The sequence below is a fragment of the Danio aesculapii genome, chromosome 25, assembly GCF_903798145.1.
Source record: "Danio aesculapii chromosome 25, fDanAes4.1, whole genome shotgun sequence".
Lineage (NCBI taxonomy): Eukaryota > Metazoa > Chordata > Actinopteri > Cypriniformes > Danionidae > Danio > Danio aesculapii.
Genome location: NC_079459.1, coordinates 35,322,934 through 35,338,504, shown reverse-complemented (window position 1 = coordinate 35,338,504; position 15,571 = coordinate 35,322,934). Strand labels below are relative to the sequence as shown.

The window sequence follows — 15,571 nt, the reverse complement described above, 5'->3', positions numbered from 1 at the left end:
GTTACAGATGCTGTTACAGACGCAACCTGGAAAACTCATTTAAATCAACAATAATAATAATAATAATTCCTTAACCACTCAAGCTCCGCGGACCCGGACGTCATCGACTTCCGCTTTAAGATTTAAAGGGCTAGCATTGCACCAGACCCCCTTCAGTGGTTTCGTTTGAAAGTGTAGAAGCTATATTGCTATTTTGGGATTTCCGCCTGGATTTTGCCAACCCAAATTTAAAAGCTTCCCAAATCCACATGCAGAGGTGTAAATGCAAAAATCTGGTGTCATTTTACAGAAAACCCTTTGAATTTTCATAAAACACTATTGAAAGTGTTTAAAATAACTGTATATGTTGTCTGTGTTATAATAAACACCTGAAAAAAGAGGCGCTTTTAGTATTTTTTTTTTTATGAACTCAAATTTGAAAGTGGACCCTTTAGGTTCTGTGTGCTCTAGCTTGCTGTAATTAATGTTGGTAGTTTCTGCACATGTCTGTAATCATAGGAAAAAGGAAAAATGTCTCTACCATAATCTATGCAGAAGTTATTGTATTCCAACTGATGAGAGGCGCTATTCACCTTATTCTCCGCGTACGAGTTGGCGCAGCCATTTGAATCATTTTGGCTCGAAACTTACGGTCTCATTCACTTCCATTCATTTTTAGACGTTAAAAACAGCTCGTTTTGCTGCTTGGTGTTGCAAACTGATATTTTCTTATTATTCTACTTTGTCTGTATTGTCATGCAAACACTTGTTTGTAGAGTAAGTAGTTTGACCGTTTTCTGCCGTTTATTATTCCTAGTCATTTCTCCAATAGGCAGCTGAATCGGAAGTTCTAAAACAATCGCAAAAACGCATGCACTTCCGCATTGAAGAATAAGGTCAATACAAGCCACAGGGATCGATCGTTTTCATATTTCACTATTCTTTAGTTTGATCAAACATAATTCACTGTGTTTGGACCACGTCAGACATATAACAGGATTACTTATGCACATCACCTCAAAAACAGAGAAGAAATGGCCCTGAAGTGCACAGCATAAGGTAAGAGATGACAACCATGCGCCATGGAAACACCGCGATTCATTCGACAACTGTTTGATATGAGAATTAAATTCAGTAAAAGGAATGCTAGAACCGTATGAGCACCGGCAAGAGCTTTCATTTGAGCTATAACTTGTACATGTGTCATATATGAACCATATGAAAAATATGAAAATGAACCAATGTTCAATACCCAGCTCGGGTATCCAAAATACTGTGTGTTTAAGTGTAAATAACTTTTGTACAGTAATATAAAAACCAAAGTGATGCAGATGTGCATAACATATAGACTCAATGCACTTTCAAACTAAACCACTTAAGGGTGTCTGGTGCAATGCTAGCCCTTTAAATCTTAAAGCGGAAGTCGATGACGTCACGGACCCGGAGTTTAACTGGTTAATATTCTGTTTCTCTAGGCACTGCATCACAATATTAAAATAAATGGTCGCAGCTTCCGGTTCATGTGGACTTTAACGACTAAACAATGTATTGGTTTTGCTGCTTAATCTGCACTGATAGTACATCAGTTATGCAAATAATTGCGTCTGTACTGCTACGTCTGTTGTTGTTATACAGTGACAAATATCTTTGGCTATAGCAACATCTAGAGGTGAAAATCACTGACAGAAAGAACACGCTTCTGGAATTTAATTCTACATTTTGTTTATTTGATATTAATTTAATTGACTGAAAAACGATATATATATATATATATATATATACACAGTAGTGGCGCAGTAGGTAGTGCTGTCACCTCACAGCAAGAAGGTTGTTAGTTCAAGCCTCAGCTTGCTCAGTTGGTGTTTCTGTGTGGAGTTTGCATGTTCTCCCCGCGTTCGAGTGGGTTTCCTCCGGGTGCTCCGGTTTCCCCCACAGTCCAAAGACACGCGGTACTGGTTAATTCGGTAGGCTAAATTGTCCACAGCATATGAGTGAGAATGAGTGTGTATGGATGTTTCCCAGTGATGGGTTGCAGCTGGAAGGGGATCTTCTGCGTAAAGCATGTGCTAGATAAGTTAGCAGTTCATTCCGCTGTGGCGACCCCAGATTAATAAAGGGACTAAGCCGAAAAGAAAATGAATGACTGAACGAATATACACACAGTTGAAGTCAGAATTATTCGCCCCTCATTTCTATGCCAACAATTATTAGCCAACACATTTCTAATCATAATAGTTTTAATAACTCATCTCTAATAACTGATTATTTTATCTTTGTCATGATGACAGTAAATAATATTAGACTAAATATTCTTCAAGACACTTCTATACAGCTTATAGTGACATTTAAAGGCTTAACTAGGTTAATTAGGTTAACTAGGCAGGTTAGGGTAATTAGGCAAGTCATTGTATAATGATGGTTATAATGATGGTTAAAGGGGGCTAATAACATTGACCTTAAATGGCTTTTAAAAAATTAAATCTGCTTTTATTCTAGCCTAAATAAAACAAATAAGACTTTCTTCAGAAGAATAAATATTATCAGACATACTGTGAAAATTTCCTTGCTCTGTTAAACATCGTTAAGGAAATATAAAAAAAAAAGAAAAAAAATTCAAAGGGGGGCAAATAATTCTGACTTCAGCTGTATATGCACATTTTAAAGAGCATGTCTTTGTCTTCTGATTTCTTTTGTTATCTTTATTTATTTTTATCCAGTAATCATTTTAAATATTATTGGTTAATTAATCTGTTATTGGTCCAAACCTGGCTCTCTATGGCTGAGATGCCCAAAGTAGGTTGGCTCATTGCGACCTTTGATTTGGCCCACCATCCCATCTGAGAAGAGAGGCAGACGGATGGAGAGGGTTGGGGCGAATGCCTTTAACACAGATCATCATTTCTAATTTGACGTGACCTTTTTTAGTTTGTTTTGTTGCTGCTAGAAAAAAACAAACCGAAATGAAATTTTTAAATGAAACGGTGTCAATAAATCAGATTTATAAAAAATAAACACTGTCACTCAACGGATTGAGGACTACGCAGAAGACATCAGCGAGCAAATCAAGGCAAAATAGTGTAACTCTATTTTTCTGTAACTCATTCATTCATTTTCAGCTTAGTCCCTTTATTAATCAGGGGTCGCCACAGCGGAATGAACCGCCAACTTATCCAGCATATGTTTTACACAGCGGATGCCCTTCCAGCTGCAACCCATCATTGGGAAACACCCATACACACTCATTCACACACATACACTATGGACAATTTAGCTTACCAAATTCACCTACTATATAGCGCATGTGTTTGGACTTGTTGGGGAAACCGGAGCACCCGGAGGAAACCCACACAAACACGGGGAGAACATGCAAACTCTGCACAGAAATGCTAACTGAACCAGCCGGGATTCGAACCGGTGACCTCCTTTCTGTGAGGCAATCATGCTACCCACTGCGCCACCGTGATGCCCTAAGTTCATTATAAAATATATATAAAAGTATGCTGTATTGGTTAATATAAAGCAAGGTTTTCTAGTCATTTTTTAAATGTTCGTTAAATTAGCAAATTAGCAAATTAGCCATGGCTAATATATTTACCTTCAGCCCACAACCCTCGATCATGTTTGGTTTTTGGCCCTTCTTAAGGAAAAAGTTTGGCTCTATGGTAAGTTTAAGTGTGCAGTGTATTAATGCTGTTTCTAACACTGGCGCTGCTGTGTGACAGATATAAACGAGTGTGTGAGTGTGAATGGGCCCTGTCCAGGGGGACAGATGTGTTTCAACACTGTCGGCTCATTCATCTGTCAGAGACACTCGGTCACATGTGGACGCGGATACCATCTGAACGCTGAGGGCACTCGCTGTGTAGGTGAGCAAACACACACACACACACACACACAGTCTGATGATGTCTACATCTGAGGTGGTGGAGTAGCTATTATAGCTCAGGTGTGCATTATTTTCTAATACTTCATTTTCCACCACTAAATCCACTGTTGATAGTTTATATCAGAGTTCAGTAACGCACGGTGAGTTTTGATCTGACCTGTGCTTTTGTTGTCCTGTCCTGTGTGTCAGATATTGACGAGTGCGCAGGGCCTGATAACTCCTGCGATGGACACGGCTGTATTAATCTGGTGGGCTCGTACCGCTGCGAGTGCAGGACCGGCTTCATCTTCAACAGCATCAGCAGATCCTGCGAGGGTCCGTTAAACACAGTCACAAATAAGAGCTTAGCTTTTATGTCTGAAATATCAGTGCATGCAGGAATAATTCATGTGCTCACTTCAAGAATTAACCTGTAACCATTGACTTCCATAGTAGGAAAAACAAATACTCTTAAAGTCAGTGGTTACAGGAATGAGTGAGTAAATGAAATGAATTGGTGAACTATTGAGTGAATGAATGAACAAATGAGTAAATGAATGAATGATTCAAAAACTGATAGAGTATGTGAATGACCGTTAATGAGTCAATGGATGAATGAATTAATGAGTGAGTAAATAAATGAATGAATGAGAAAGTAAATTAACGACTCATTCACTCACTCACTTTAGCCTGTAACCATTGACTTCCATAGTAGGAAAAACAAATATTCTTGAAGTCAATGGTTACAGGAATGAGTGAGTAAATGAAATGAATTGGTGAACTATAGAGTGAATGAATGAACAAATGAGTGAATAAATGAATGATTCAATAACTGACTGAGTATATGAATGACCGTTAATGAGTCAATGGATAAATGAATTAATGAGTGAGTAAATAAATGAATGAATGAGAAAGTAAATTATTGACTAATTCACTTTAACCTGTAACCATTGACTTCCATAGTAGGAAAAACAAATACTCTTAAAGTCAATGGTTACAGGAATGAGTAAGTAAATAAAATGAATTGGTGAATTATTGAGTGAATAACTGAATGAGTGAATGAATAAATGAGTGAATGAATGATTCAATGAATTATTGAGTATATGAATGAGTGTTAATTGGTGAATGGATGAATGAATGAATGAGTAAATGAATGAATGAATGAAAAAAAAATAATGATTCATTCACTTTAACCTGTAACCATTGGCTTCCATAGTAAGAAAAACAAATACCATTAAAGTCAATGGCTACAGGAATGAGTGAGTAGATAAAATGAATTGGTGAATTATTAAGCGAATAACTGAATGAGTGAATGCATAAACGAGTGAATGGATGAATGATTCAATAACTGATTGAGTATATAAATGAACATTAATTGGTGAATGGATGAATGAATTAATGAGTGAGTGAATGAATGAATGAGGAAATAATGACTCATTCACTTTAACCTGTAACCATTGACTTTCATTGTAGAAAAAACAAATACCATTGAAGTCAATGGCTACAGGAATGAGTGAGTAAATTAAATGAGTTGGTGGATTATTGATTGAATAACTGAATGAGTGAATGAATGAACAAATGAGTGAATGAATGATTCAATAAATGATTGAGTATATGAATGAATAGTAATGAGTGAATGGATAAATGAATGAACGAACGAATTAATGAATGAATGAATAAATGAATGAATGAATGAATGACCTGTAACCATTGGCTTCCATTCTAAGAAAAACAAATACTATTGAAGTCAATGGTTACAGGAATGAGTGAGTGAATAAAATGAATTGGTGGATTGAGTGAATAACTGAATGAGTGAATGAATGAATGATTCAATAAATGATTGAGTATATGAATGAGTGAATGGATGAATGAATTAATGAATGGGAAAATGAATTAATGACTCATCCATTTTAACCTGTAACCATTGACATCCATTCTAGAAAAAACAAATACTATTGAAGCCAATGGTTACCGGTTTTCAACATTCTTCAAAATATCTTCTTTTGTAATAGAAGACGGATACTCAGATATGTTGGTCACACTTTAAATGATAAATATGCAGCATTTATTAATAATAGTCAATCTACTAATGCATTGTTATCATTCAAATGAATGCTTATTAGTTAATGTACAATGAATAAATAATTTCACTAATATGAGTATAACGGACCTGTTGATCCTCATGATTTTCAATCTCTCTCTTGCTCTTCAGACATTAATGAGTGCAGGAATTATCCTGGTCGTCTCTGTGCGCACAAGTGTGAAAACATCCTGGGCTCCTACAAGTGCAGCTGCACCACTGGATTCAAGCTGGCGGACGATGGCAGAAACTGTGACGGTATAGAAAACATCCACATTGATTCACTCATTATTTAATTTACTCATTAATTAATTAACTCATTCATTCACTCACTCACCCATTCACTCACTCACCCATTCATTCACTCAGTCCAATTCATTTACTCTCTCAATTTATTCACTCATTCTCTCACTCAAACATTAATTCTCTCATTTTCTCAATTCATTCACTTTTCTACCCATTCATTCACTCACTCATTTATTAATTTTTTCACCCATTGATGCATTCACTCATTTCTTTTGCTCACTCATTCATTCTAACTCATAAATTCACTCTCTCACTCATTAATTGATGCTCTCACTCATTAATTTATTCATTTACTCACTCATTCATTCCATTCACTCATTAATTCAATTCAATCACTCATTAATTCAATTCATGCACTCAATTCATTCATTCACTCATTAATTCAATTCATTCACTCACTCATTCACTCAATACTTTCTCTCGCTCAATTTATTCACTCATTTATTTACAGACTCACTCAGTCATTCCATTCACTCATTAATTCATTCACTCACTCATTTTCTCATTAATTCATTCACTCATTAGTCCATTAACTCACTCCATTCACTCAATTTATTCAGTCACTCACTTCATTCACTTATTAATTCATTCGCTCACTCATTCACTTTACTCATTAATTCATTCACTCCATTCACTCATTAATTCAATTTATTCACTAATTCATTCGTTCATTCACTCCATTCACTCATTTATTCATTCACTCATTAATTCATTCATTCATTAATTTAATTCATTTACTCACTCATTGGTGTATTTACTCGCTCATTCATTCATTCCATTCACTCATTAATTCATTCGTTCACTCGTTATCTAATAAATTCATTCACTCATTAATCCATCCACTCACTCCATTTAATTTATTCAGTCACTCACTTCTATCACTCATAAATTCATTCATTCACTCCATTCACTCAATAATTCATCCATTTACACAATTCACTCATTAATTCATTCACTCACTAATTCATTCAATGCATTCACTCACTCGTTATCTCATTATTCATTCACTCATTCCGTTCACTCAATTTATTGTCACTCACTTCATTCACTCATTAATTCAATTCATTCTCTAATTCATTCACTCATTCCGTTCACTCAATTTATTCAGTAACTCACTTTATTCTTTCATTAATTAATTCACTTACTCATTCCCTTTACTCATTAATTCATTCACTCCATTCACTCATTAATTCAATTTATTCACTAATTCGTTCATTCACTCATTAATTCACTAATTAATTCAATTCGTTCACTCCTTTATTAATTCATTCATTCATTTAATCACTTACTCATTCATTCCATTCACTCATTAATCCATTCACTCACTCCATTCATTCAATTTATTCAGTCACTCATTAATTCATTCCCTCACTCATTAATTCAATTTATTCACTAATTCATTCATTCATTCACTCCATTTTCTCATTAATTCAATTAATTCACTAATTCATTAGTTTATTCACTCCATTCACTCATTAATTCATTCACCTCATTCACTGATTATATTCAATTCATTCACTCTATTCACTCATTAATTAATTTACTCATTAAATTCATTCACTCACTCATTCATTCCATTCACTCAGTCATTATCTCATTAATTCATTCACTCATTCTGTTTACTCAATTTATTCAGTCACTCACTTCATTCACTCATTAATTCATTTTCTCACTCACTCATTCATTTCATTCACTCACTCGTAATATCATTAATCCATTCACTCATTTCGTTCACTCAATTTATTCAGTTACTCACTTGTTTCACTCATTAATTCAATTCATTCACTCTATTCACTCATTCATTCACTCACTCATCGTCTGTCCTCCTCTAGACGTGAATGAATGTGAGAGCAGCCCCTGCAGTCAGGAGTGTGCAAACGTCTACGGCTCATACCAGTGCTACTGTCGCCGCGGTTACCAGCTGAGCGATGCCGACGGCATCACCTGTGAAGGTCAGTTCTAGAGATGACAACACACACATGACGACAACTGGCATGAAAACGATGACACTGTTTAAAATTATGTCCACTATAAATGCCTGCCCCCTCAAATAGTGCACTGTTTAAGGGTATAGGGGGTGATTTCAGATACCTGATGTGTGTGTGTGTGTGGCACAGGAAGTGACATGTGTTGTTTCCTGCAGATATCGATGAGTGTGCGCTGCCCACTGGTGGACACATTTGCTCCTACCGCTGTCACAACACACCCGGCAGCTTTCACTGCACCTGCCCCGCCAGCGGATACACACTCGCTGCCAACGGACGCAGCTGCCAGGGTCAGAAACAATACACACACACACACACACACATTGTGATTAATTGCTAAAACAAGTGTGATTAATTAGTTATTTGTTCTTATATATTATTTATATTAGATATTTGTTAGATACTATATATTAGTTATTTGTTCCTATATATATATATATATGATTTATTCATATTTATCTGACAATGGTTTATTCTATTCACGATGATATTCTTAAATGTAAGCTTTTTAATTCATTTTTACCTATAATATATGTTTATATTTTAGCATTTAAATTCCTAGACTGATTTAATCATTTTATTTGAGCTGATGGAAAGAGTTCATAAGTGCATGTGAATGACAGTAAAAGCTCCTACTGCATGTGTTTTATTGGCTGTTGCTCTTCAGATATTGACGAGTGTCTGACCGGGACTCACAGCTGCTCCGAGTCCGAGAGCTGCTTCAACATCCAGGGTGGATTCAGATGCTTAAACTTCGACTGCCCAGCAAACTACAGACGCTCAGGAGACACGTAAGTCAATAATCCCTGATCTGATGCTTTTACAACATCAACAAATGCTGGGGGAAGAAAATAACTATTTAAATATATATATATATATATATACTGTATTTATCTTTATTTATTTTGTTTCACATCACCTAATATGCTAATATAGCACAAATTATTACAAATATATACAAATTCTACAAACAAATTATAATTATTTATTAGTTATATATTCAATTTAGATTTTATTAAACATTACACTAATAAAGTCACCCAAAATAAGTGATAGCAGTTATATAAAATAGGTAATAATGCTGCAAGTATGTTCAAAACAAACTCTCCTCTTGCATAATATCTTGTTTTTTGTGTATACTTTTTAATTCCTTCAGAACGTCAGCTTTAGTTTGCATTCAAATTCAGATTTTTTATTAAATTCTCGAATAAGATGATTTCAAACGCTCTGAATTTGATTGTGAATAATTGATATAAAGTGACATTAATATTTTATATTACAAATTGTATTATACTGATATTATGCAATAAAATATTCCACATTCAGACATCATTAAGGAGTTACATATCCAACCCAGGCTCATTCTGAAAACGTACCTCCATGGACGTTTCTGGAGACTGCGAAATACGTTTTCCTGCAGTTTTTGTTTTCGCGAATCTGCCAGAGGTCGCCGTGTACGCTTTTCGAGATCTCGAATTTTCCTCGCGAGTGCCATTCGTGCCTGCCGTTCTCATGTAAGCCCACCAGAGGCCGCTGTCGACTCACTTTTGGACAGACTTTCTGACTGACTGAGCGAACGATCGACTGACCCACCCTCCCCCTTCCCTAAACCCAACCAATTTTATCGATTGACCCGCCCACGCACTTCCCTAAACCCAACCAACACGTTTCAAAAGCAATCCAAAAAAATAAAAGCCCTCGTCTGACTTTTTTACCACATTCTATTACCATATGCTATTCACTTGTTTGATTTATATTTTGGATTCTGTTTTTGTCTTACCTGCTTTCTGGAACCGCTATTCACCAGACTCGAACCCCCGTCTTCGGGGTCAACTCCTCTCTGCATTTCAAATCTGCTGACGGACATGGCGCGCTAACGGGACAAACTGGCGTCACATCGCCCTGTAGCGTTCAATTAAAGAAATGAAATGCAGCCTTATGTACCTCCACCTACGTAATTCGCTGTCTCCAGAAACGTCCGCAGGGCTACGTTTTCACAATAAGCCTGTGTTGCACATATCGCTCAAATAGTCCTGATACACATTAATAAAATGAGCAAGTTTCCTAACAGATCAGCTGTTCACGCTGTGCATGATCGTTGCATCCACACTGGCTGCAGAAGCAATGCATGAGCAGTGCACTGATTATTAATATTCTACGCATTTTCATAATTCAAACTAATTTTTTCATTTGCAATCCAGAGCAGATTTTCCCTCCTCGTTTTCTCCTTAATGACTCCCCAAAAACTCATAAACCACAATTAGTTTCTGCATCTTCATGAAGAAAATGAGTGGGAGTGTATGTCTGTGATGTCATTATGAATGCTCCTCCCCTTTGATTAAACCACACCCCTTGGTTTTCTCTATAATGATTTCAAAATTATTTTGATGAACCACAATTAGTTTCTGCATCCTTATGGAGAAAATGAATGGGTCTGTCTCTCTGTGATGTCATTGTGAATGTTCCTCCCCCTTAATTAAACCCCACCCCCTCAGTTTTCTCCATAACGATTCTAAATTAATTAGATACATTACAAACATTTCCTGTGTCTTTATGGAGAAAATGAGTGGGCATGTCTGATGTCACTATGAATGCTCCTTCCCTTTGATTAAACCCCACCCACAAACCACGCCCTCTCAATTTTCTCCATAATAGTTCCTAAAAAATTACATCCCTAATATTTCTGTTCATTATAGAGAAAATTAGTAGGTGTGTCTCTCTGTGAATTCACTATGAATGCCCCTCCCCCTTGATTAAACCCATCCCACAAACCACACCCCTTAATTTTCTCCAATATGATTTCATATTAATGAGATGCATCACAAACACTTTTGTGTCTTTATGGAGAAAATGAGTGGGCGTGACTGTCTGTGACACCACTATGAATGCTCCTCCCCCTGGTTAAACCCCACCCCTTGATTTTCCCCATAATGATTTCACAAAAAAATGACATGAATCACAAACATTTCCTGTGTCTTTATGGAGAAACTGAGTGGGCATGTCTGTCTGTGATGTCACTGTGAATGCTCCTCCCCTTTGATTAAACCACACCCACAAGCCACACCCCTTGGTTTTCTCCATAATGATTTCAAAATTATTTTGATAAACCACAATTAGTTCTAGCGTCTTCATGGAGAAAATGAATGGGCGTGCCTGTCTGTGATGTCACCATGAATGCACCACCTCCTTGATTAAGCCACACCCTCTTGATTTTTAATATGAAAATGAGTGGGTGTTCCTGTCTGTGATGTCATTGTGAATGCTCCACCCCATCAATAAGCCCCACCCACAAACCACACCCCCTTAATTTTCTCCATAAGGATTCAAATAAATGACATGCATCACTATTTCTGTTTATTTTAGAGAAAAAGAGTGGGTGTGTCTGTCTGTGATTTCACTATGAATGCTCCTCCCCTTGATTAAACCACACCTACAAACCACACACCCTTAATTTTCTCCATAATCATTCAAAAAAATGATATGTATCACTAATATTTAGTTTTTTTTAGAGAAAATGAGTGGTTGTGTCTCGCTGTAATTTCACTATGAATGCTCCTCCCCTTGATTAAACCACAACCATAAGCCACGCCCCCTCAATTTTCACCATAATGATTTCAAAAATATTTATACATCACAATAACTTCCTATGTCTTTATGGAGAAAATGAGTGAATGTGTTTGACTGTGATGCCACTATGAATGCTCCTCCCCCTTGATTAAACCCCACCCACAAGCCACACCCCCTCTATTTTCTGCATAGTGATGAAAAAAACTATAAATTGATTGGGCTTTGTGTCTGTGATGTCATTGTGAATGCTCCTCCCCCATGATTAAACCCCACCCAAAAGCCATAAATATTCTAAATATTCAAAAATCACAAATATTTTAAGTGTCTTTATAGAGAAAACAACTGGGCATGTCTCGCTGTGATGCCACTATGAATGCTCCTACCCCTTGATTAAACCCCACCCACAGGCCACACCCCCTCAATTTTCTCCATAATGATTCCAAAACAAATTCATACTTCATAATCACTACCTGTGTCATTATGGAGAAAATGTGTGCATGTCTGTCTGTGATTTCACTATGAATGCTCCTCCTTCTTGATTAAACCCCACCTACAAACCACACCCCCTCAATTTTCTCCATAATGATTCCCAATAAATTCGATACATCACAATCACTTTGTGTCTTAATGGAGAAAATGAGTGGGCGTGTCTCTCTTTGATGCCACTATGAATGCTCCTCCCCCTTGATTAAACCCCACCCACTCAATTTTCTCTATAGTGAGGCCAAAAAAGATGACCTCATTTATATTTCTTTATGTTTATTATGGAGAAAATGAGGGGGCGTGTCCCTCTGTGATGTCACAATGAATGCTCCTCCCCCTTGATTAAACCCCACCCACTCAATTTTCTCTATAGTGATTCCAAAAAAGATGACCTCATTTTTATTTCTTTATGTTTAGTGTGGAGAAAATGAGGGGGCGTGTCCCTCTGTGATGTCACAATAAATGCTCCTCCCCGCACAAATCAAACCCTGCCCCTATGCATGTCTAGCTCCACCTCCTTGTAACCGCTGTGTGTTATGTGTGTGTTTTCTTGTCTTCTTGTGTGCGTCTGCAGCCGCTGCGAGCGCTTGTCTTGTAATCAGTCTAACGAGTGTATGGCGTTACCCGTCCGCATCACCTACTACCAGCTGACATTTCCCGCCAAAATCCCCGTCCCCACTGACCTCTTCCGCATGGGCCCGTCCAACACTGCGCTCGGGGACGATATCGAGGTGGCCATCGTGGATGGGAACCGGGACGGATTCTTCGCCGCCAAACGTCTGGATCACGGCGGCGTCCTGGTGCTGCAGAAACCCATCGCTCAACCGCAGGACTTCCAGATCGCGCTGGAGATGAAGCTGAAGCGTTTCGGCCATCTGAGCATTTACCTGTTCAAGATTCGGCTGTTCGTCACGCCCGACGACATCAGCAACGCTATTAGCCAATGAGCTAATCATGCTTGCAAATATACAGCCTTTAAGGGGATTCTGGGAAGGAAATCAAGAGTCAATTTTTAGTGCAAAATTTAGTCTGATTTATCAACATAAAACTTTTAACTCAATAGATTATCAGTAAATAAGATAATAAAGAGGTCAAATAGTTGTCATTTTTAATTAGTGGTAAAACTCTTCAGTGAAATATGGTGGTAAAAACTCTGATTAAAAAACGGTCACAAATAAAAAAGCAAGCACAAACTATTAAACAGATTGAGCACATTTAAAACTGATATTTTGTCAAATATTCACATAAATTGGTAAAAAAAAAATAAAAAAAAAAAATATATATACATATCACTTTATTTTGATGGTCCATTTGTTGAATTTAAATTACATTGCAACTATTCTCAATAGATTATAAGTAGACTGTTAGGTTTGGGTTAGGGGTATGGTTAGTGTAAGCTGACATGTACTTGAATTGGTTAGAAAAGAGATCTAATCTAAAAATGCAGATTTCTGGTAAATAATGCATAAAAAGTGTTACAATTATTCAGGAAAAAGATGAAAACAAATCAAGGAAATAAACTAAGAGTAAAAAATAAATAAAAGTAAAAAGGTGTAATACATAAAGAAATGAGCAGTAGCTAATTATTTATCACGAATCTGAAATCTGTAACACTTTTTAAATGAATAAAAATGATTTAAACATCTGCAATGAATACAAATAATAATCATTTTAGTGAATCGTCCATGCATAATGTAAAAAAAAATCACATTTTTAAATACTGATTTACAGTAAAGGTTATTATAAATAGAGTTCATGAATTTTAGCTGAGGTTTTACTTCTAGAAATTGTCACAGTAACACACTGATTGCATTTGATTGAAGCTGATTTCTGAGATAAGAGGAGTATAAGAGGCGTATGAGCCACACGTAAAGAGCTGAAGCGGGAGATTCTGCTGTAATTATCTGACTGTAATGTGAAGAGATCAGATCTGCTGTTCATCATCATTATATACTGAAGCTCAAACTGTGATCCGCCTTTAGATGGCGCCGTTACGCAACACAAACCAACTGCTGTCACTATCTATTATTATTAGTCTAGTCTGTCTTATTTTCTAATAAAACTTTACTGACTTTAACATTCCTTTATGTGTGTGCGTGTGTGTGTGTGTGTGTGTGTGTGTTGCACATCTGTAATAAATTAAACAAATATATTTTACACACAAACATACTGCGCACACACACATACCCCACAAACATGCATACGCATAGCACATACGCACAAAAACACACACATACTGCACACAGACACACACACAAACATACTGCGCACACACACACACCACAAACATGCATACGCATAGCACATACGCACAAAAACACACATATACTGCACACACACACACACACACACACACACACACAAACATACTGCGCACACACACACACATACCACAAACATGCATACGCACAGCACATATGCACAAAAACACACACATACTGCGCACACACACACACACACACACACACCCCACAAACATGCATACGCAAAGCACATACACACAAAAACACACACATACTACGCACACACACACACACACACACACACACACACACACACCCAATAACCACATATTGTACATAAACACACACACCAACAAACATAAACATACTGTAGATACACACACAGAAACATACACATACTCTGCACACACACACACTAACAACCATATACTGTACACACACACCACACATACACATCCTGCACACACACACACACACACACACACAAACATAGACATTGTACACACACACACCAACAAAATACACGTACACACACACACACACACCAACAAACATACACACACACACACGCACACACACACTAACAACCATATACTGTACACACACACACACACACACACACACACAAACAAACTTACACATCCTGCACACACACACACTAACAACCACATACTGCACAAACACACATAGTGTACATACAGAGAAACACACATTCACATAAACAAACACACACACACACACACAAGCGAGCACATACGCAAAGACACACACTCGTACAGATATACATACACACTCTCAGTCACTCATTTGCTCACTCACAACCAACACACACACACACACGCACACACACACAAAGACAACTAAATACACACATAGACACAACACACATACAATCACACACCCTAACAAACACACACACTCATTCTTTTTCCTTCAGCTTAGTCCCTTATTCATCAGGGGGGGTCGCCACAGCGGAATGAACCGCCAACTATTCCAGCATATGTTTTACAAACCGGATGCCCTTCCAGCTGCAACCCGGTACTGGGAAACACCCATACACACT

General features: G+C 37.2%; 1 protein-coding gene across 3 annotated transcripts in view; it reads left to right on the top strand.

The window, feature by feature from the left end:
* Nucleotides 1-15,571, top strand: part of fbln1 (fibulin 1) — a 73,141-nt gene that overhangs the window by 27,445 nt on the left and 30,125 nt on the right. For 2 of the 3 annotated variants that reach the window (XM_056451388.1, XM_056451387.1), the window contains exons 9-14: nucleotides 3,702-3,845; nucleotides 4,055-4,180; nucleotides 6,057-6,182; nucleotides 8,063-8,182; nucleotides 8,374-8,505; nucleotides 8,883-9,006. In XM_056451388.1, coding sequence (XP_056307363.1) covers nucleotides 3,702-3,845; nucleotides 4,055-4,180; nucleotides 6,057-6,182; nucleotides 8,063-8,182; nucleotides 8,374-8,505; nucleotides 8,883-9,006 — 772 coding nt within the window. Of the gene's footprint in view, nucleotides 1-3,701; nucleotides 3,846-4,054; nucleotides 4,181-6,056; nucleotides 6,183-8,062; nucleotides 8,183-8,373; nucleotides 8,506-8,882; nucleotides 9,007-12,839; nucleotides 14,348-15,571 lie in introns of those variants that run through there. The other variant, XM_056451389.1, reaches the window with a different exon arrangement.